The following is a 21,035-nucleotide window of genomic DNA, read 5'->3' as shown; positions in this document are numbered from 1 at the left end:
GTTCAGTTCTTATCAGATTTTCAAAATACTTTTTTTTTGAATGCTGAAAATGATAACATTTTTTTAATGGTATAAATTAAACCCCTCTCGTATTTTTTGCCCTGTGTCTCCTGCTGCACCAATGTCTTATTTTCAGTGCATTTGCTCGGAGCATTCGGAGCTGCATTACCATAATCCTTGGTTGCCTTCCACAAACCACCACTGGCTAAATGAATCTATTATTTTTGCCGAGAGCGTAAAAGATGCAAGGAAATGCAATGCGTTGGGAAACGAATGAAACTTGAGAAGCCACGTATTTCCCCTATTAGCAGTTGGCTGCCAAAATAACAGAGCAAGTAGCCGACCGCGTACTCGGGACCTTTTATTAATCTTGGCTCGTCGGTGGCGGGCTTCACAACTTGCGTCATGCTCTGAACACGACTTGTTTCCGGCCCAAACGGCCGTTCAGCGAGAGCTGAGACCCGGTGTCCTCGCCCGCCTGTCGCTGACCCCGCCGACCTTCTCCAGCGCATACCTGCACCGTCAGGCCCGCCTGCACCACCAGGCCCGCCTGCACCGTCAGGCCCGCCTGCACCGTCAGGCCCGCCTGCACCGTCAGGCCCGCCTGCACCGTCAGGCCTCACCATCAGGCCCGCCTGCACCGTCAGGCCCGCCTGCACCGTCAGGCCTCACCATCAGGCCCGCCTGCACCGTCAGTTGCATCTGCACCGTCAGGCCCGCCTGCACCATCAGGCCCGCCTGCACCATCAGGCCCAGTTGCATCTGCACCGTCAGGCCCGCCTGCACCATCAGGCCCGCCTGCACCATCAGGCCCAGTTGCATCTGCACCGTCAGGCCCGCCTGCACCATCAGGCCCGCCTGCACCATCAGGCCTGCCTGCACCAGGCCTGACCGCCACTGCCCTGCCTCATGTGGGCCTAAATTAAACATCCCACCGAGCCAGGCAGCCTCTCTCTGCCTGCAGGAAATGCTTTCTCATCTCCTAATGAATGTGCCTGAGGGCGTCCCTCGGGGGTCTCCACTTCACCCCTCATTAGGCGGGGGGTGCTGCCTTCGCCTTCATGCTGGGGAGCAGCCTCCTGGAGATCATCCCCCCACCCCAAAACCCCCTCCCCCACCCCCCCCCTAACACTGACTCTGTCTACAGCGTCCCACGCTCCCCCTGCCCCAGACCGTGAGCTACACTGGTCACTGTCTCTCTCTCTCTCTCTCTCTCTCTCTCTCTCTCTCTCTCTCTCTCTCTCTCTCTCTCTCTCTCTCTCTTATCCTCTCTTTCTCTCATTCTCTCTTTCTCTCATTCTCTTGCGCTCTCTCTCTCACTCTCACTCTTTCTCTTATTCTCTCTCTCTTTGTCTCTCGTTATAATTTTCTCTCTTGTCGTCTCTCTCTTTCTCTCACACTGTGTGATTCTTTCTCGCTCTATCTATATGTTTCTTTGTCATTTTGTGTCTGTATGTGTTTCTTGCTCTCTCTCTCTCTCTCTCTCTCTCTCTCTCTCTCTCATCTGTCATCCCAGTCATATTCATTCATATTTCCTCTCCAAATTCCTCAGACACAGACTTTGTTTGTTTGTACTCTGTCCGGTGTCCAGCTTTACCCCTTTGTCGTCACGTCCAAACGATTCCTCTTACACCCTAATGTCATTTTAATGGCCTTGTTTGCTCTGCCGAGACTCTGATTTATCGCCTATAATGTCCAATTCAACTTCCAAGATGTCTCCTCCTCCCCTCATCCACCGTCTTTAGCAGCAGAGACCTGCGGGGCCCTTTCCTTTCTCCCCTCTCTCTCTCTCGCTCTCTCTCTTGTTGCACTCATAATGAGGAACAGGTTAACACACGGGCCACATGGGAATCTCTGTGCTCTTTCTTCCCCGTCCTGGTCCTCGGAGCATGCTGTCTTCATTAAGTGTCCTGACAGGCGTGGCCACATCTGCTCAGGCTCTCAGGGCCAGAGCCGCCGCGCGGCCGTGGCCTTGGGTCGCTGCAGCAGGGCCGGGAGAGAGGGGAGCGGCTGGCCACCGCAGCGTGGAAGAGGCCCCAATGCGATCTGCTCCGGAGCGGACGTGGATGGCCGCCGCCGCCGCCGTCGCTGTTGAGTCTCGTCGGGTTTGAATATGCCCCGGGTAGAGGAGGGGAATATTGGTCCCTTCCTGGTGCTAATGAAGCAACAAAGCGTGGACTATTCCTAGGTTCAATCCAGGCGGTGTATAGGGAGGGAGGGAGGGAGGGAGGGAGGGAGAGTGGATTTGCCAGGCTGTCAGCTGACTGTAAGAGCCTTTGCATGGAAAGAGAATGGGTGGAGCGAGCCAATTGTTACGCGAGGGCTTTTGGTGGCGACGGTGGTAATGGGGATGGGGGGGGGCGAGGGGGGGTTTATGCAATCATTAATCTTGGCCCTTCTTGTTTATTTGCTTTCGGAATTAAAGCGGGTCATTCACCAGGGGCCGGTGGAAAGGGTGTTTCACCGAGAGCTAGCCGTCACACCCGCGTTAGCGTCGCGTGCTAGCTGCTGTGGGAGGGGGTGCTCTGTGAGTTGCACTGCTCCACCCTGCCGTGTTGGACTAGAGCTGGGGCCAGTGTTTGCAGGCCTATGAAAACACTGTTGCATCTGTAAAGTCTGTGCGAAGAGGGCTCCACGCTATACCCCGTCGTCCAAAAATGCCTTTCATGTGGTCCAGAAATGCACAAGAAATTGCTCAACATGTGTTAACAGCATGACCTATGTACACGGTAGGTGTGTGTGTGTGCGGTCATTGTGCGAGTATGCCAGATGAGAACACCGCACACATATCTTAGGAGTTAATTATGATGGCCCGTATTAAATGGGAAATTACTTTGCGATGTTCTTGGCATGGGTGTATTGATATTGATAAATGGGAGTGGATGCGCATGCATGCTGTTTCCATTCATCTCTAGCACTCCATCATGGCTTTGATACTGCCAGCAGGAGGAAATGAAATAAACATGATGTTATTTTTTTTTTCTGAAAGCCTTTTGAATTTCATCAAGTTAATATTGGACGTGGTAATCAAATGATTTCAGTGTAATCAGTTAGCACATCTAGTTAGGTTACAGCTAAATGGTGTGTGATGGAGGTCTTCACAGCCACTTATTGAGACGCTAATAGCCAGGAGCGTTGTATATTGATTAGAGAATGCCTGCGTCTCCCACTTTCATTTGCTCCACACCTGCAAGAGTGGAGTAAATGGTCCAAAAAGCTGAGTGTGTGTGTGTGTGTGTGTGTGTGTGCGCTCATACGTCTGCATGCGTCTCTCTCTCTTTCTCTCGCTCTCTTTCAATTTCAATTACATTTTAATTTCAAGGCGCTTTATTGGCATGACAACATTGACTATTTATAGTGCCAAAGCAAACATCAATTGTCATACATTTATATATATATATAATCTTTGTGTAAGTATATATATATATATATACACACACAAATTGTTTTCACAATATATAAAAAGGATTTGTATATTATATTTATGGTTACTCACTTACTTTTTCATCACTCACTTTCATTCTAACCGGCTGTTTGAGCAGGCCCCCCGCTCCCCCACCCACGCACCCCACCCATGACACTGGTCATCCAGTGGAAAGGTTGTGTGCGTCTGGTTTCAGCTCTATCAGACTGCGGATCTGTGAGCAGCAGGTTTCAGTATCCCCAGCTAATGTAACAAGGATCGTTTGTCTCAATCACACGTCCCTGGGAGTATCGTCTGGCCTCCGAGCTCATTCATCTTCCCCCTCGCTCGTCCTTGCCTGCACTTTCTCAGCCAATGGAAAACACGGGACCTTCAGGCTGAATGGCAGGGCTTTGGTGACACTGTAACACGGTCCCGGCACCGTAGAAAGAGAATATAGGTGGTGAGGTGAGGCCAGGCGAGGAGGTGGCGTGCTGTACGGTGTGAGCGGGACAAGCGAGCGACGGCCGTTGCCAAGGCTAAATACCGTTGTTTAAACTTTTCTATTGTCTTCTGTGTTTGCGGCCTCTAAATTACAAATCGAAATAGCGAGACAAAAAGGGCTAAACACCGACGTTTGTGCTCCACTTCTTTGTATATGCTGAAAATGCAAGTGGACGATTTTCCCCCCCAAGTTAGTGTGTGTTTTATTTTATCTGCTCCTTGCTGCTTTAGCGTGCATCTCTCCAGTGGCAGACAGGACAGATCTGACATGAAAGAAACCAAGTGACGTGTTATGTAAACTGTAATGAAGCCTAAGAAACTGCCTTGCTAGTTTTTTTTGGTGTGTGTATGGGTGTCTCTGATCTGTGAGTAAAGTTTGTCTCACAAACCATTATAAACATAAAACACAGACTGAGTAATGGCGGCAGAGGCAAAGCTGTCATCGTAACATCTCTCTCTGTATGAGCCTCACTGCAGCCTAGACAGCTGCAAAGTCCTCCTCAACACAGTTTCATCAACGCCGAGAGGCCATCTGACACACAACCAGGTAGATAGATCGATAGTAAGATCAAATAGATAGATACTACAGATAAACACCATACATATACTGGATACTAGATTCGTCAACACACTGACACACACGCACACACAAACGCACGCACACCCACACACCCACACACACACACACACACACACACACACAAATGCATACACGCACACACGCACAAACTGAAGTCAGCCTTCAGTGGAAGCGCTGATGGCAGCCATTACTGTACATTCTCGGCCCCCTCTTCTCTGATGGAGCAAATCAAGCTAGTGATTACTATCTGGCCCGCCGCAGCCATGGCTACGCAGTCTGGCAACATGCTCCTCTCAGGGGAGGGACAATTACTGCGGTCTGTCTGTCTGTATGTATGTCTTCTGTCCGTCCTTCTATGCATCTTTACATCCATCTGCCTGCCATTCCACGACAGACAGACAGATGGCCTGTCTGTCTGTCTGTTTGTCTCTAGGTATTTCTGGACATGTATCAGCATGTCTGTCTATATTTCTTTCGGTCTGTCTGTTTGTCTGTCTTTCTGTCCGTCTGGCTGTCTGTCTGTCGAAGGTAGTACTAGTAATCTGCAATTTTTATGTCATTTTTTGCAATGGTAGTTTTGAAGGAATTCTGTGATGTCTGGATAGCAGGAGGCTAAGTTGGGCTAGCATCAGGATAGCCTTGGGGATGCACATAGAGAATAAAACGCTCCCCCACAATGAAAGATTTATCCACCTTCTGTTGCCTTTTAGTGCAGCAGCAGTGTCCTCTACTTAGTACCACAGCACAGCACAACCCTTCGTTCGTCCTGTGTGATTTACGGCTTATTGAGGTGCAAGGTTTGCAATGATTTTGGTCTCAAAGCTTTAAAATATTATACATTGATTAATTTGGAGGTTGATATTCAAATTTTTACACCATTCCCCTTAATGAAAGTGTGAGAATGTTTTTACACACATTTCGGAAATACCTTCATGTACCCAGAATCCCCCACCCACCTCTTTTATTTTTCTATGAAAGAATGTGTCACACATCAATATTTATTTGAAGTCTCTTTATGAAAGTTTCCACTGTCGTGAACTCCTACATAACGTGGACATTTTGTATTAATGTGGGTTTACTATGACTAACTAGGGAAGACAGAAGTGGCATCTGCAGATCTGCCTGCATTCTGACATCGCAGGATGGAGTGTGTGTCACTCTGTCTTCTGGCAGGCGTGGCTGTGTGCACCAGGCTCCGGCACATTTGCACGACTCTACCTGCTGTCACTGCATGCATAGGCAGAGACTGTGTGTGTGTGTGTGTGTGTGTGTGTGTGTGTGTGTGTGTGTGTGTGTGTGTGTGTGTGTGTGTGTGTGTGTGTGTGTGTGTGTGTGTGTGTGTGTGTGTGTGTGTGTGGTTTGGTGGTGTTGATGAGGTGGGGGGATGGGGCGAGGGGGGGGGCGGGGATTGAGGAGGAACAGAAAATTTTTTGTGCTCAGCTGGGGGTAGAGACTATTGTGTGTGTGTGTGTGTGTGTGTGTGTGGTAGCGGTGGTGGAGGGAGAGGGGGACAGGGACAGGGGGGTTGTCACACACACGCTCCTCTTCATTGTGGTAAAGCCAGGCTTTTGGGTGGTTTCCCCTGGAGTGCAGGTGCACAGCCTCCCAGACAGGAAGCTCGTCAATCTTTGCCGCGGCAACACATAAATTAGTGCCCAAATTATTGTTCAGGCGGCTGACGAAAGAGACACATGCGGAAAGACAAGTCCTGAGGTGCGGTTTGGGAATACTGCCGCGCGGCGTGTGTGGAAGGTGTCAGAATGCATTTCAACGGGCCAGTCAGGGAAACACAGGCGCAGATATGAAGAGAGAAACGCTGCAGTGTTGTACAGGCAGGGCTTAAATATTAATGGGCCTCACTCACAAACAAACCTAGAGGAGCACGCCGAGTTCACGCAGAAGGCAGCCCAGGGCCCGGGCCGCGGCCCGCCTTCTCTCCCCGAACAGGAAGGCGGCTGGTAAAAGCCTTTAGCGGTCTTCAGAAAAGGGGAATATCTCTTTTAATGCAGCGGTTATTCAGGTGCTGGAGATCAGCCCAGTGCTCGCAGGTGATAGGGGGACTGAGTAGACAGCAAAATGTGTCAATTATGTATTAGCTTCCTTTCATGCTACTGGTCAGAAATATTGTTGATGACTTCAGCATGTTTCTGTGTTTAACAGAGGCTGGGAAAATGATGATGCCCAAGTTTAGCCTGCGAAGGAATTTGTGCATTTATTTTCTTCAATAACCTGGGGAAAAAAACCTGTTATGACTTGCTATCTATAAACATCCCCCGAATACTAAATAAATTACAAATGCATAAAAAAAAAAAGACTATAATTTCTCGCTGATATTTAGTTATGTATTATTTTTCATAAATTGGAATAAAATAGTATTACATGCTGTGAGTCCACATTAAAAGAGGCAACATTCAGATTTGTGCTCTTGCACGCTGTTTGCCTGTCATGGGTATCTGTTTGGACTGTTTGTATCAAATGACAGCTCATATCCACGACCAAAGGAGGGAATTAATGTGGCAGTACATAAATTACAGCAAATTTTCCAGTTTCCAGTGGAAATTTGACATTGAGCTAATTCGGTGAGCATGGCAGAGCTTTTTTTTCCGCCCTGCACATGTTATATTGAACTGTTAGAATTTTTTATTCTCCGAGTCCTGCAAGCAGACACCGTTTTCTAGCCTTACATTGTTAAAACGACTATTAGTTGGATTGCTGGGTGAGTCTGTGTTAATCCACGCTGCACACTCTCATTAGCTTACATAATGTTGCTCATGAGCCCACAGGCAGTCGCCATTTGATCATTGACAGCTGTCAGCGCCACGCTGTCACAACATACACATCCCTTTACATCCGGGGCCGCTGATCTGCTGCTGAACTGCTGCGGGCGGGGACGCTCCAAAAGAAGAGACCAGTGTATTATTTATACCACAGCAAATTGTGTATTTTGTATAGTTTCCAAAACAGCCGACGTCCTTCGACTCACCAAAGGGCGACATTTTGCCAATTCGCTCGCTCGCAAACATAAAATGTATAGGAGAAAGATGAAATCATTCAAATGAAATATTATGTGAGAGATCAACGGACAACGTTCATCTGAAGTGCACATCTATTACAAATGATAATTTCTGAGGAGATGAGCAAATGGTCCAAGTCAGGGATGGGTTAATCTGCGGGCATTATGACGACGGCCTGGTCATGGGACTGTAATGTAAGGGCTAATCCTAATCCTTCTGCGCTGTGTCCGTGGTCGCTGAGTGCACTGGGAGCCGCCGGGACCCGGGGGGGGAGGGGGGGGTGCTGCTGTCATTTCCTGTGTTTATTTTGGTCTTTTTGGATGTTTTATTTGGGACTCATCGATGCATCTAGGTTTATTATGCGTAACCTTAATTTCACATCGTGATGGCATTCCAAATGAAAGATAAAGACAAGAGGGTAAAATAAAGGGGATGATAAATTATAAATACATTTGAAAAAAATGTCAGCTATAGTTAGTGTGCGATAATTAAGAAACAACCAATCGCTGCATTTATTAAGCCTCTCAACTCTATCAGAGGGCCTAATAAGAGATCCTGTTAGCCGTTAGCATTCCCGCGGCTAACAACCGTGGCAGGCCTTGCGATAGCCCGACGTAGCCACAGCTAGCCACAGCGAGAAGCTGCTCGGCTCTGGGCTGCGTGGGGGGGGCACAGGGAGAGTCACCCGGGGTCTCCGGCGCCTCCATTGTGCATGTGCTCTGAACACCAGCGCGGCTCATCCCCTCAGAACAGGGTCCTCGTGACTCACCGTCCTTGAACAATTCCGCCGCCGCAGCAGCAGGGCGCTCTGTTTGTCCCCGGCGCCGGGGACAAACAACCTCCCCCATTACCCCGGCCTCCCATCCTCTCTATCGGGTCCCACCACCTGTGTTGCCATTGTCCGCCACGCTCCCAGCGTGCCGCAACCTCGCCTCTCCCCCCCCACCCCCTCCCCTCCCCTCCACCCCCCCCCGGCCAGCTCCCTAGCTCGCCGGCGTCCAGGCCAAAGGTCATCGGTGGCATCACCAGCGCCCCGGCCGGCGCTGGAGCTGGCGTGGCCGGGGTGTCGCGGCGTGACACGGTGCAGCGCATTATCTCGGCGCCTCAGCGAGGGCTCTTTGAAGTGGGCCCTGCTGCCTGATGCGGTGGCGGGCGTCTCACGCGGCGCCGCTGTGAGGAGCAGGGTGGGTTTAGCACCGCCGCCCCGTCTCACTGTGGCGCGCTTTGATGTCCTAAACATTGCAGGGCTGGCTGGCTGGCTGGCTGGCTGGCTGGCTGGCTGGCAGGCAGGCAGGCAGGCTGAATGGGATCAGTGACAGCACGCTGCAAGCTGGTCAAGTTCATGGCAGCCAGCTGCCGGTCTTACAGCGAGAGGCGGTTAACATCGCCGCCCGTGTCAATAGATATCGACTCCCGGATCGGCAGTGCTTATAGGCACATTGTTTATTTGTCTTGTTTGAGTGGCTCCCTCGCGTGGTTCCGAATCAATAAATGATTCCCATTGTCTGAAGCACTACTCCTGGCGGGGGTCTGGAGTCTTTCCAGAGGCCCCGTCGTAGCGTTTAACAGACCAAAGGCCACGAGCGACGGAACGGGTGACTCAATGGTGAGTCTGATCTCCACGTTATTAATTAGTCATATGCGTATCTCTCCAGCCTCTTGAAAGTAGCCCCATATTCCCATTGTAGGAACCAGGATCGATTTATTTGATTTTTTTTCCATTTTCTTTCTTCACATCACAACAAAGCTCGCTTCAGCCAGTCTGAAGACGAACCCTTTAAACCGATGAGTGCTTCTGAGGAGAGAGAGAGAGAGAGAGAGCGAGAGAGAGAGAGAGACGGGGGTTAGTCTGTGTGCGCTGCTCTAGTCCCACCTTCCTTCCAGATAGTGCTTTGTGAGGCACGCTTTGTGTGTACGTAGTAGGGCCCGCTGTCTGGCCTGGCAAGCCCTCGTCTCTGCTCCCACTTCCTTCACCTGATGTGGCACAGCCCCCGTCAGGCCTGAGCAAGTGCCCAGCCAGCCATGCGTCTTCCGGGGGAGATGAAGGCATCTTGCAGCAACGCTGTGGGTAAGGCTGAGAGGGGGGGGGGGGGGTTGAACGAGGGTGGGTGTGGGGGGGGGGGCGTTAGCGGTAGCCTAAGCCTGGAGCTGTCAGAGGCTCGAGCGCAGAGCCAGGAACCTTGTGGGCTGTAGAGGGGGTGGGCTGGAAGGGTTGGGGTTGGGTGGATGCTTGACTTGCTTGCGGAGGGGGGGGGGGGAATCCACAGATACGGCCCTGCACTGCCACCCGATGGCCGGGGCCCGTCTCTGCAGGCGGCCCCGCTCGGCCACGACCACAGCGAGTCATAATTACGGCATGCTTCGCCTGCCGCAAGAGCATGTCGGAACAAATTATGTAAGTAATCAGGCTGAAAACGCTGAAGGAATGGAAAGCACCCTGAAATGCTAATGTTCATGCAGAGGGAACACAAAAACAAACTCCGGGAGCGCGCTGTCCGCGAGGCGGGAGCCCGCGCGGAGATGAGCCTGAGCAGAATAACAAGCCATGAGAGCCAATGGTTATTTATGAATTAACCCCCTCTTGATTAGAATATAAGCACCTGCCTCCCGCCTACATAATAACAAGCTAACAGGCGAGCCCACTCTGCGGCGGGGTGGACTTACTTCACCCTCTGCCGTGCGAGAGGATCCTATAATTACCGGCGCTCCTCCTATTTATGTGTGAGCGAGGGGGGACATGGAGCGCCCGGTTCCCCCTGCGCCGTCGGTCATTTGACCGAAATTTATGTAAATGATTTACGCTTCATTCTATGCTTCATTTTGATGACATGTTTCAAGGCAACGCCAGTTATGAGTGTTTCTCCTCCATATAGTGGACAACACCATATAAGGTTTTATGAGTTTGTAGCTCAGTTAAACACACGGCCTCTTCACCATTTCCGCCCAAGCCAAGACAGACTGAAGTGGTAAATTAAAATCGGGGTAAATTAAAATATGTGGGCGTGGCTTATGAACCACCTCCAGAACACAAGCTTGTTGACCTTGTGTCTCTGAATAAACCACAAGTGGAAGTTGAACATTTACCACTCTCCGGGTCACACCTAGCCCGAAACCACGATACCACAAAGGATCAAATTAGGATCAAAATGCCGGATAATTCAGTGTAAACAAGGCCAGTCGTGGGTAATGCGGTGGTCCCCATAGGAGGAGAGCAGTGGACAAGTGCAGCGACAGGGGCTGCATGTGTGTGTGTGTGTGTGTGTGGGGGGGGGGGGCGGGGGGCTGTCTGTCTAAACGAACGGTTAAAAGGGTTTAGGACGTGTCAGTGGACGACAAATGATATCTTTAACAAATAAAAGGGTGGAAGCCAGCCCTCTTTTGAAGCAGTGAGCTCACACAGGCGTCCTGGGTTAGTGGAGGATTAGAGGCTGTGTGTTTTAAGGACCTCCCCCTGGGTGCGCCACAGGGACTCAATATTATCCACATGACACAACACAACCCCCCATCCCCCCCCCCCCTCCTCCCCCGGTCCCAATCCCTCCCCAGAGTTGATTCAAATGGGCTGAGCCCGGGAGCAGAAAGGCACGTTTGATGTGATCAAATTGGTTTTAAAAGCCGGGCTCGGTTGTTAAGGTGTAGCGGTGGATGCGGCGCGCCCGCTAGGCTCGGATAAAACATGGCCTCCTCGAGTCGACTCTCAGGGCTGACCGGAGGGGGAGAGGCTGATGTAACACTCTGACATAGTGAAATGTACCACTATCACTACTATTGTGTCTCATTAGGGCCACGCAGAGTCGTGACTCCCTCATTGGAGTTGACGCTCCTCCGCGCAATGTTGCCCTGCGTCGGTCGGGCCAGCCGCTGGTAGAATTGTAAAAAAAAGTACACGCCACGGGATCACTTTTTATCACGTTCCCCAAAAGTAAACATCATTCAAATCAGCTTTTTCAGATGAATCATTATATTAAGTGATTTTAAAACATTGAAATAAATCAATGTATCTTTCTACCGCAAAGGCGTCACTATTATTACAGTTCATCCCAGCGTAGAGACGGGACCCTCCGTCGTTAGGTTCCCTGGTCTGGCCAGCGGTCCTCATCGCGATGGCACGAGGGGGTCCGTACGGAGGGGCTGTCCTTGACCTTCCTTTATGTGAAGACACACACAGCCTAGATCTGGGGCCGGCCCTCCTGGCTCCACCATGCACACGGCAGGATGATGGAGGATCCAAGGTGTTGGGCTGGGAAGGCCCAGGTTTCTGGAGGATGGCAGCAGGGATGGAGGAGGAGGAGGAGGAGGAGGAGGAGAGAGAGAGTAGGATGGAGAGGGAGGGGGAGGAGAGAGGAGGATGGAGAGAGACAGAAGGAGGGAGGAGGATGGAGAAGGAGATGAGAGGAGGGGACAGAGGAGGCTGGTGGGGGAGGAGAGTGGAGCATGGAGGGGGGAGGGAGAGAGAGGAAGGAGGGAGGGAGGTTGAGCTAAATGTTGCATCAGTGGCTGCAGTGATGGAGCTGGATAGTGTTAGGGGACGGAGTTGTGAGGGGTGGGAGTGTGTGTGTGTGTGTGTGTGTGTCTGAAGCCTGTGTTTTCTGTTCTGTTGGGACTCCCGTTGGTCTGGTCCTGCAGGGGAGGGTCTGAGGATTGATGAGGCTGTCCCAACTCTGTTTGTTGTCCTCCGTGGCTGGCACATCACAGACCTGTCAGACACAGCACGCACACACACGTACACACACGTCACACATACACACTCACACACACACTTTTCACACACACACACACACACAAACACACACACACACACACACAGGTACACACACTTGTCACACACACACAAACACACACATAGCACACACACACACACACACATGTCACACAAACACACACGCACACATAAACAAACTATCCGCTTTTTAAAGGTTTTTGAAGTTTGGGAGAAAGCGGAACACAAAGTTGTGTTTTTACAACGGGGAAGTTCTCTCATGTCGCCTGTCTTTGTGTCATTTGTTGCCGTTATTTTGCAGCGTGTGTTGTGGGTTGCATTAAGATTTATGGGTAGTGTGGGACCTGCTCTCTGTTGTGCTCGGGATGCAAGTTGACACCGTATTATGTGCTGGCGGTGAGGAGTAAAAATGGCCTCCTCATCACACTTCCAACTCCATTAATAAGTGAGGTTCCCAAACACGCCGGTTCTCGTGAGCGCCGCTTTGCCACTCTTTCACAGAGCCAACACAATCCCCGATGGCTGGAGCGTTGTGCGTTGCTTTATGACTGAATCATATGCTAATGTTGTTCCTCTTCTTCCTTCCCTTCCAGCTCAAATCGAAATAATTCCCTGCAAGATCTGTGGAGACAAATCATCAGGCATCCACTACGGCGTGATAACATGTGAGGGCTGTAAGGTGAGACCCCCGAGCTACTGTTCTCTGTTTTGTGTCTGTGTGTGGTGTGTGTGCTCCTTGTGATCCAGTGTGAGGGTGCGTGTTGGTGTTCTGTGTGTGTGGGTGCTTCTTGTCAATGTGTAGCGTTCCTTGTTAGTAGGTGTGTGTGTCTATTCCTTGTGTGTGGTGTGTGTGTGTGTGTGTGTGTGTGTGTGTGTGTGTGTGTGTGTGTAAGCGTTCGTTGTGTTTGGTGTGTATATGTGTGTGCTCCTTGTCAATGTGTGCGTGTCTAGCGTTCCTTGTTAGTATGTGTGTGTTTCTTGTGATTGTCTGTGTGTGTGTGTGTGTGGGTGTGTGTGTGTGTAATGCTTCCTTCTGAACGTGTGTAAGGATTTGAGTTGGTGTGTGCGGTGTGCACGTGTGTATTTGTTTGTGTGTGTGTGTGTGTGTGTGTGTGTGTGTCTGTGGGCGGCAAGGTATAAAGGCTAGCGTGGCACTTTGAGGAACTAAGGGACGTGCGTTAAAGCTTTCCCAAATGTTCCACAACTTTTCTTTGGGTGGGTGTTCACATGCACAACATGCAGTGTGCCGTCACTGGTCAAGCAGCACGGAGGACATGAGAGGAAAACCACACGTCTAATAACACAAAGTTGTTCCTGTGCCCGCCTCTGTCTTTTTTCACTTTTTGTTTTCCTCCTCGTTTGTTTTCGCGTGAGCCTGCTCTTCTTGAAATAAAACCTTCAAAGGGAGAGTTCTTTGAATCGCAGCAGATTGTTGGCTGTTTTGCTACACGGTGTCGCTTCCATTGAAGCCTCTTTTTGTTCTGTTTTCAAATGCACCAGCCATTCACAGTGAGCGCAATTTTGTGCTTAGAGTGTATTCTTGTCTCTGTGCTTGTCACCGCACTCATCATTAGCATTCCTCCGCCTGCCTGCACCTCTGCTGCCTGCGTGTGTGTGCGTGTGTGTGTGTGTGTGTGTGTGTGTGTGTGTGTGTGTGTGTGGGAGAGAGGGAGGGAGAGAGAGAGAGAGAGAGAGAGAGAGAGAGAGGCATGCTTTGCTTTCAGACTCCCTCCTCCAGCGCTCCACTCCCTCGCCCGGGAGTAAGGAGAAACAAAACACAAAAGAATAAACTGCTGAAATGTATCTTTATTGATCGCTAATTAGTACAGGCAGAGAGGCTGCTAATGATATGTGCGAGCACAAGAGTTGGGACCATAAATCATAGCATTATTAAAGAGCGCTGCCTGTCACCGGCAGTTATAGCCCGCTTCCATAATGGCTTCCATTAGAAAGCAACTTGGCAGCTGTCAGCTGTTTTCTTGTAATTAAACAGCCAATGAGCAGCTAATTAAGACATATGTGTGCGGAGCAGTAGAGTGGTGCATGTTAATGACATGCTGGAATCAATTCATTAAGTCAAAGAGACTGAGGAATCGAATCGGTGTATGTGTGTTGTGTTTGGTGTGTGTGTGTTGTGTTTGTGTGTGTTGTGTTTGTGTGTGTGTGTGTAGAGTATGCAATCCTTCAGCGATGCAACAAGCATTGTGCTAATGAACACTAGCAATAACCCGTGGAATAAAACACCACCCTGTGGTATCATGTCTGCCAAGACACGCCACTCGTTACGCCGCGCAGGGCGCTAATAAACATCGGCTCCCTTGTAAGTCGGAACGCCACCGCCGCCGCCACTGCTACTACTAGCAAAGAACACGGCGCCTGACGTGACAGGACGCTATTATGAGGACATCAGCGACGGTATTAGTGTCTCTAGGATTTTACATGATCACCAACCATCCCCCCCCCCCCCCCCCCCCCCCACCACCACCCCCCCCCTCCCCCTCTGGGCCGACGCACAATCACTCCCAAATCCGTCACCTGTGCAGCTGATGAAATCTGGCGGGACCAAAGCCGCTGCAAAGCCCTCCCCTGGAATGCTCCCCCCCCCCCCCGGAGTGAGCCCCCACCCCACCACGCCTCCCCCCTCCTAACGCCGGCCTCTCCCCTCCTTCTCCCCTCCTTCTCCCAGGGCTTCTTCAGGAGGAGTCAGCAGAGCAACGCGGCGTACTCCTGCCCGCGTCAGAAGAACTGCCTGATCGACCGCACCAGCCGCAACCGCTGCCAGCACTGCCGGCTGCAGAAGTGTCTGGCGGTGGGCATGTCACGAGACGGTAGGCCCCCCCCCCCCCGGCCGCTGGCTTCTGGGCCTTTTTTTTTCCTGACGGAAACATCCAGAGCCGGATGAGTGTGACTGTACCTGACGTTGAGGAGGGGAATTCAAAGACAAAGGGGGGGGGGGGGGGGGGGGGGGTTGAGAGTTGGGGGGGGTGGCGGGGGGGGATTCGCTGTGGTTTGAGTACACGAGTAAACATAAAAAAAACAAGTCGAAATAGTTTGAATACACAACCAATAGTTTGACACTTTGCACGACCACAAGGGGCGGACCTATTGCTACTCTGTGCTGTGCGATGTATCATCACGGAGGTGGCGTCCGTGGAGGCGGGGCCTTTGGCGGCCATAAATCTTGACCCAACCGGGCGCCTCCGCCCAACAGGAGCAGTAAACACAAACCACATTAAAAATCCTTTAAGGAACAAGATAAACCGCCAGGGATCCCACCACAACACGCCGTGATGGATGCGAGTACAATATCTCCCCGCTCCCACTAGCCACGGCTCTAATTGGCTGCTGACAGAAACAAGGCTTGATGAAAGACGAGGGGGGTTGAGACGAGAGGCGTTCTCGGTAATCGCTGCGTCCTGAGGTGCAGTAAAGGGAGCGCGCAGGTGGGCTCGGGTTACCTGGAAGCGTCCTGCCGGGACTGGCTCGCTAAACAGAGAGCTTATCAGAGCTAAGGAGACCTCTGGCTGGTTCCGGGCTATCGTCGGCATCGTCTGAGCTGTTTAGCGCGGGCTCGGGCTGACGTGGAGAGACTCCAGAGGAGAGGTACACAGACACACACACGCGAGCAGGGGAGTGGAGCACAGCCTCTGGCCCATCATGGCACATCATGAAGGCGGGCTCTCGTCCGACTGCACACGCTCACATGCACATTGAGGCGCGTGGATGAACACTGGCACACATTGCACTCGCCGCACAATGCTTTCATGTACATATGGGGGGGGGGGGGACAGGCGCACACACACAGACGCATGTGTGTGTGCGGGGAATGTGCACGCAAACACGCGTGCACACACACAATCAGCACAGGGCAAGGTGACTCTCGCCTTTACCCAACACACCAGAGCCCATCTGCCCACACTATCTGTCGCCCGCCTTGCTCCACTTAATCTGCTCGTGCGCACACACACACACACACACACACAGACACACACACACACACACACACACTCACATCAGTGACCAGCTGACACACCGCCAGGCCCGCAGAGTGCCGTCCTGCGGTGCTCGCTTTCGCTGTTTAGTCTGGAAAGCGTACAGCAGCCAGCAGTAACATAGTCTTCTGTTTGAGAGGCTGTTAAGCTGAGAGAACCCACACACACACACACACACACACACACACACACACAGCGCCACACACACACACACACACACACACGCATACACATTCACACACACAGCGCCACACACACACAGCGCCAAACAGACACAGCACCAAACAGACACACACACACACATACACACACACACACAGCGCCACACACCATTAAGCACACACACCATTGTCTCCTAAAATCTGAATCTTTATTTCTGGATGAAAGTAGCATAGTAGCCTACATCCCATAGTTAACTCAATGTAGATAAGATTGACGAGTCTTAATGGTAAACAGTTTGTATTGATCCAATAATGCAGTAAAAATACCAAAGGCCTAGCCTGGGACCAGACGGATCTGAGCTCATGTTTTACATGCTTGGGCAAATATGTCTGGTCCCCCTCCTCTCGTTCGGACAGATTTCCAGCGGGACTGGCCTGGGTCGGGCCAATCACAACCGTTTATCAAACAGGGGGCGGGTTTAATACCAGGACTGTACGGAGGAGCGGCCTATCTGAGCGCCGTCGGGACATTTTGGCTGGCGCTGATGTGTCACGCGGTCCGTTGCTCTGATTGGTTGTAGGTCTATCCAATTGCGTCCGGAGGCATTTCAGTGTGCGCCCGTTGATAGCGGCCCTTGTAAATCGAAAAAGGGACCGAGCTGTTTCCAGGCTCATCTATTTTTGCGAAAGAGTCTGGCTACCAAATACCCTCAACCCAGTAAAATGGCACTTTCCATTGTCCGAATGTAGTCCTTTTTAATGCAATGTTTTAATTGAAGACTGCTCAATGCATTGCTCTGCTCTTATAAATAATCACAATCAATATCCTAGTTCAAATGAAAATTTATGAAAAAATCTCCATCAATGGAGTTGATGTGATATTTGTGTTTGTACGCTGTACCCGGTATTTCCTCCCCCACCCTCCACCCCCGGCGTCTCACCGACCCGTGTCTCTGTCCCCCCCCCCCCCCCCACTCCCTCTGTAGCGGTGAAGTTTGGCCGCATGTCCAAGAAGCAGCGCGACAGCCTGTACGCCGAGGTCCAGAAGCACCGGCTACAGCAGCAGCAGCAGCGCGACCACCAGCAGCAGCCCGGCGAGGCCGAGCCGCTCACGCCCACCTACGGCCTGTCGGCCAACGGCCTGACGGAGCTCCACGACGACCTCAGCGGCTACATGGACGGCCACACGCCCGACGGCAGCAAGCAGGACTCGGCCGTCAGCAGCTTCTACCTGGACATCCAGCCGTCACCCGACCAGTCCGGGCTGGACATCAACGGCATCAAGCCCGAGCCCATCTGCGACTTCGCCCCGGGCTCGGGCTTCTTCCCCTACTGCTCCTTCACCAGCGGCGACACCTCCCCCACCGTGTCCATGGCTGAACTAGGTGATCAGAGAGCCCCCCGCCCCCCCCCCCCACCCCCCCCCCCCGACTGGAGGAAATCAAAGAGAGCGTAGAGGAGCAAGAGGAAAAGAGGAAACGTGGGGGGGGGGGGGGGGGGGGGAGGGGTGTGGGGACTCGACCGTGGGGCAAACGACGCAAAGGTTGCTTAAAATAGCAGGAGGTTGGAAACTCATCTTCAACACTCATTAAAAGAGCCTCTTTTTTTGTAATTAGTTTCCATTAATTAGGGCCAATCAGGATCCAGCAGGGCAGGCGTCTGGGGAAATCATTTTTTTAGGCTCCCCTGTGCCGAGAAAGTCCTTTTAACAGATGTGTTTTCAAAACCATTTAATTTCTTATACTCAATATTTCTCTCTCAGTGAAAATGTGACCTTTGTTTCGATGAGTAACGCCCTCTCCCCCCCCCCACCACCCCACTCCCTGCATTTCTGTCATAACTCGATTGGCTTTGCTTCAACCCAAGCTATGAGCTTCCTGTAGGCAGAAAAAAGAAATGTCAACAAGCATTTCTTCTTTTTTTTGCACTCAAAAAAAATAAACCCACGCATATCCGCCTCCCCTCTTCCTTAAGCCCTCAGTAAATAAATCTTCTTTTCCTGTGGCAAAATTCATCAGTGAGGTCTCTCACATTGTGAGCCCTGTGTGTTTCTGATGCTATTCTTTTCTGTTCAATGGCTGATGAATGTCTGGATGTGCTTCCCTGGTTCCTTGTGGTTCTTTTCAGAGCACTTGGCCCAAAACATCTCCAAGTCGCACATGAGACGTGTCAGTACCTGAGAGAGGAGCTGCAGCAGATGACCTGGCAGGCGTTCCTCCAGGAAGAGATCGAGAACTACCAGAACAAGGTGGCGTAACCACGCACGCCACACACCGCCGCCACCACGCTAGTGCCCAGCCTCTTAGCTCCACCATGCTAGCCACACCATGGCTAGCATCATGGAATGAATAGCGTCATGGAAGCTCTCCACAAAGCTAGTCCCACCTAAACTAGGCCCACCGAGCTAGCTCCGCTACGCTAGCTCCACTACACAAACCTGCCTCCTAGCTCCATCTCTTTGGCTCCAACAAGCTAGCGCCACCCCGCTAGCGCCACCCCGCTAGCGCCACCACGCTAGCGCCACCCCGCTAGCTCCACCATGCTAGCGCCACCCCGCTAGCTCCACCCCGCTAGCTCCACCCCGCTAGCTCCACCACGCTAGCTCCACCATGCTAGCTCCACCACTGTGTACCACCACTCACCCCCCTCTCGCCTTGCTAGCCTCAACGACGACACGACACGAAATGCAACATTCAACACGGGCCCCAGAAAGCAATCCATCCGTCTTCTTCATTGAGTCTTCCCGTCGTTTCCCGCCCGTACAGAATGTAACCCCCGTCCTGTGCTTCTTCTCCCCCCCCTCTCTCTCTGCCGCTCAGCCCAGGGAAGTCATGTGGCAGCTGTGCGCCATCAAAATAACGGAGGCCATTCAGTACGTGGTGGAGTTCGCCAAGCGCATCGACGGCTTCATGGAGCTGTGTCAGAACGATCAGATAGTGCTGCTGAAAGCAGGTATGACAGCCTGTCAACGCCGCCTCCGCCGCCGCCGTCAGACTCACCGGCCCACGCCTCCACCCACACACACACGCCCACACCCCCCACCCCCCCCCCCCCCCCCTCCCCTGGCGTTGTCACAAGGGCGTAGCTGACCTGACTACACAAAAGCCCCCCCCAACCTCCCCCCCCCCCCCCTCCCTAACGCGCACGCAGACAGTGTGTCACTGGGAGGTAGACCCCGCCCGGTCTGTATCCTCCCCCCCCCGTCTCCCCCCCTCTGTTCATTACAAACACAGAGCAGGAGGAGGAACACATGGTTAGATATGCAGTGTGTTGCTGGGCTGGAGATACCAAGCCGCCATGACGGCTGCCATCCCCCCCCCCTCTCTCTCTCTCTCTCTCTCTCTCGCTCTTGCACGCTCTCTCGCTCTCTCTCTCTCTCTCTCTGTCTCTCTCTCTCTCTCGCACTCTCTCTCACACTCTCGCTCTCTCTCGCACTCTCTCTCTCTCTTGCACTCTCTCTCTCTCTCTCTCTCTCTCTCTCTCTCTCTGTCTTTCTGTATCTCCCCGTTCTCCCCCCGGATGATATCTGCCGACACTGATCAATGCAGGGTGCAGTCACTTCATGCAGACACGCATGGAGACGCACGCACGCACGCATGCGTGCATGTGTGTGCGATCGCCGTGTCTTCACAGCCGCAAAAAAGGTGTGCTGGATGGATAGGGGAGGGTTAAGTACACACACACACGCAGGTGGGATACCTTATTTAGGGTTAATACAGGGATGCGGGTGGGTTACTGCACACACACACACGCGCGCACGCACACGCACACACACACACACACACACACACACACACACACACGCACACGCTGTGTGATTCCCGACACGATGAATAATGAAAGAGAGGTAGGGCTCTGTCAACAGAAGTGACATTTAAAAACATGGCCCTGAGAAGAGGGATGCGACCTGTGTTGCATCTCCTCTCCCTCCCTCTCCCTCCGTCTTCACTCCCACAGAGCGACACACGAGCGCGGGAGGGGAATGCATCTTCCACCTGCCTATCTAAATACACCTTCCATAAATAACAGCGAGTGACTCCTCTCGCTGCCGGTGTTTTCTTCTACCATCTACAAGTCGTAGAACAATATCATTTTTATCTGTGACAGGGCTTCACTTTTTCTTGGTGTTGCTTACTTCATGCCTTCCACCTTTCTCGATATGTAGATAGCGAGACGGATGGATGGATGGATAGAGGGATAGATAGAGGGATAGATATATACAAAGACAGACAGTTAGATAGATAGATAGATAGACAGACAGACAGACAGACAGACAGACAGATAGGTGGATAGACACACAGATACACATCCAAAGGATGGATGGGTGGAGGGAATAGAAGGCGGTGTTGATGACGGTGCCCCTGTGTTCCTTCACAGGCTCTCTGGAAGTCGTGTTTGTCAGTCAGGATGTGCCGTGCCTTCGACTCACAAAACAACACCGTCTACTTTGATGGGAAGTACGCCGGCCCTGATTTGTTCAAGTCATTAGGTGAGCTCATTTCCACTACTGTATATGGTGTGTGTGTGGTGTGAACTGTGTGTGTTTTTGTGTTTGTGGGTGCATTCTTGTGTTTATTTGTATGTGTGTGTGTGTGTATGTGTGTGTCTATGTCCACGTGTGTGTGTGTGTGTGTGTGTGTGTGTGTGTGTGTGTGTGTGTG

General features: G+C 51.9%; 1 protein-coding gene across 1 annotated transcript in view; it reads left to right on the top strand.

Annotated features, from left to right (window-relative positions):
- Window positions 1–21,035, top strand: part of roraa (RAR-related orphan receptor A, paralog a) — a 46,453-nt gene that overhangs the window by 22,177 nt on the left and 3,241 nt on the right. Inside the window, 8 exon segments of the mRNA XM_084477910.1 lie at window positions 12,815–12,900; window positions 14,908–15,049; window positions 17,361–17,759; window positions 18,502–18,531; window positions 18,534–18,622; window positions 19,194–19,326; window positions 20,752–20,774; window positions 20,776–20,863. Of these exon segments, the coding sequence (XP_084334036.1) occupies window positions 12,815–12,900; window positions 14,908–15,049; window positions 17,361–17,759; window positions 18,502–18,531; window positions 18,534–18,622; window positions 19,194–19,326; window positions 20,752–20,774; window positions 20,776–20,863 (990 nt within the window).

The sequence above is a fragment of the Micromesistius poutassou genome, assembly GCF_964030765.1.
Source record: "Micromesistius poutassou genome assembly, chromosome: 13".
NCBI lineage: Eukaryota > Metazoa > Chordata > Actinopteri > Gadiformes > Gadidae > Micromesistius > Micromesistius poutassou.
Note: the sequence above shows the minus strand (reverse complement) of the source record. Positions and strands in the feature narration are given on the sequence as shown.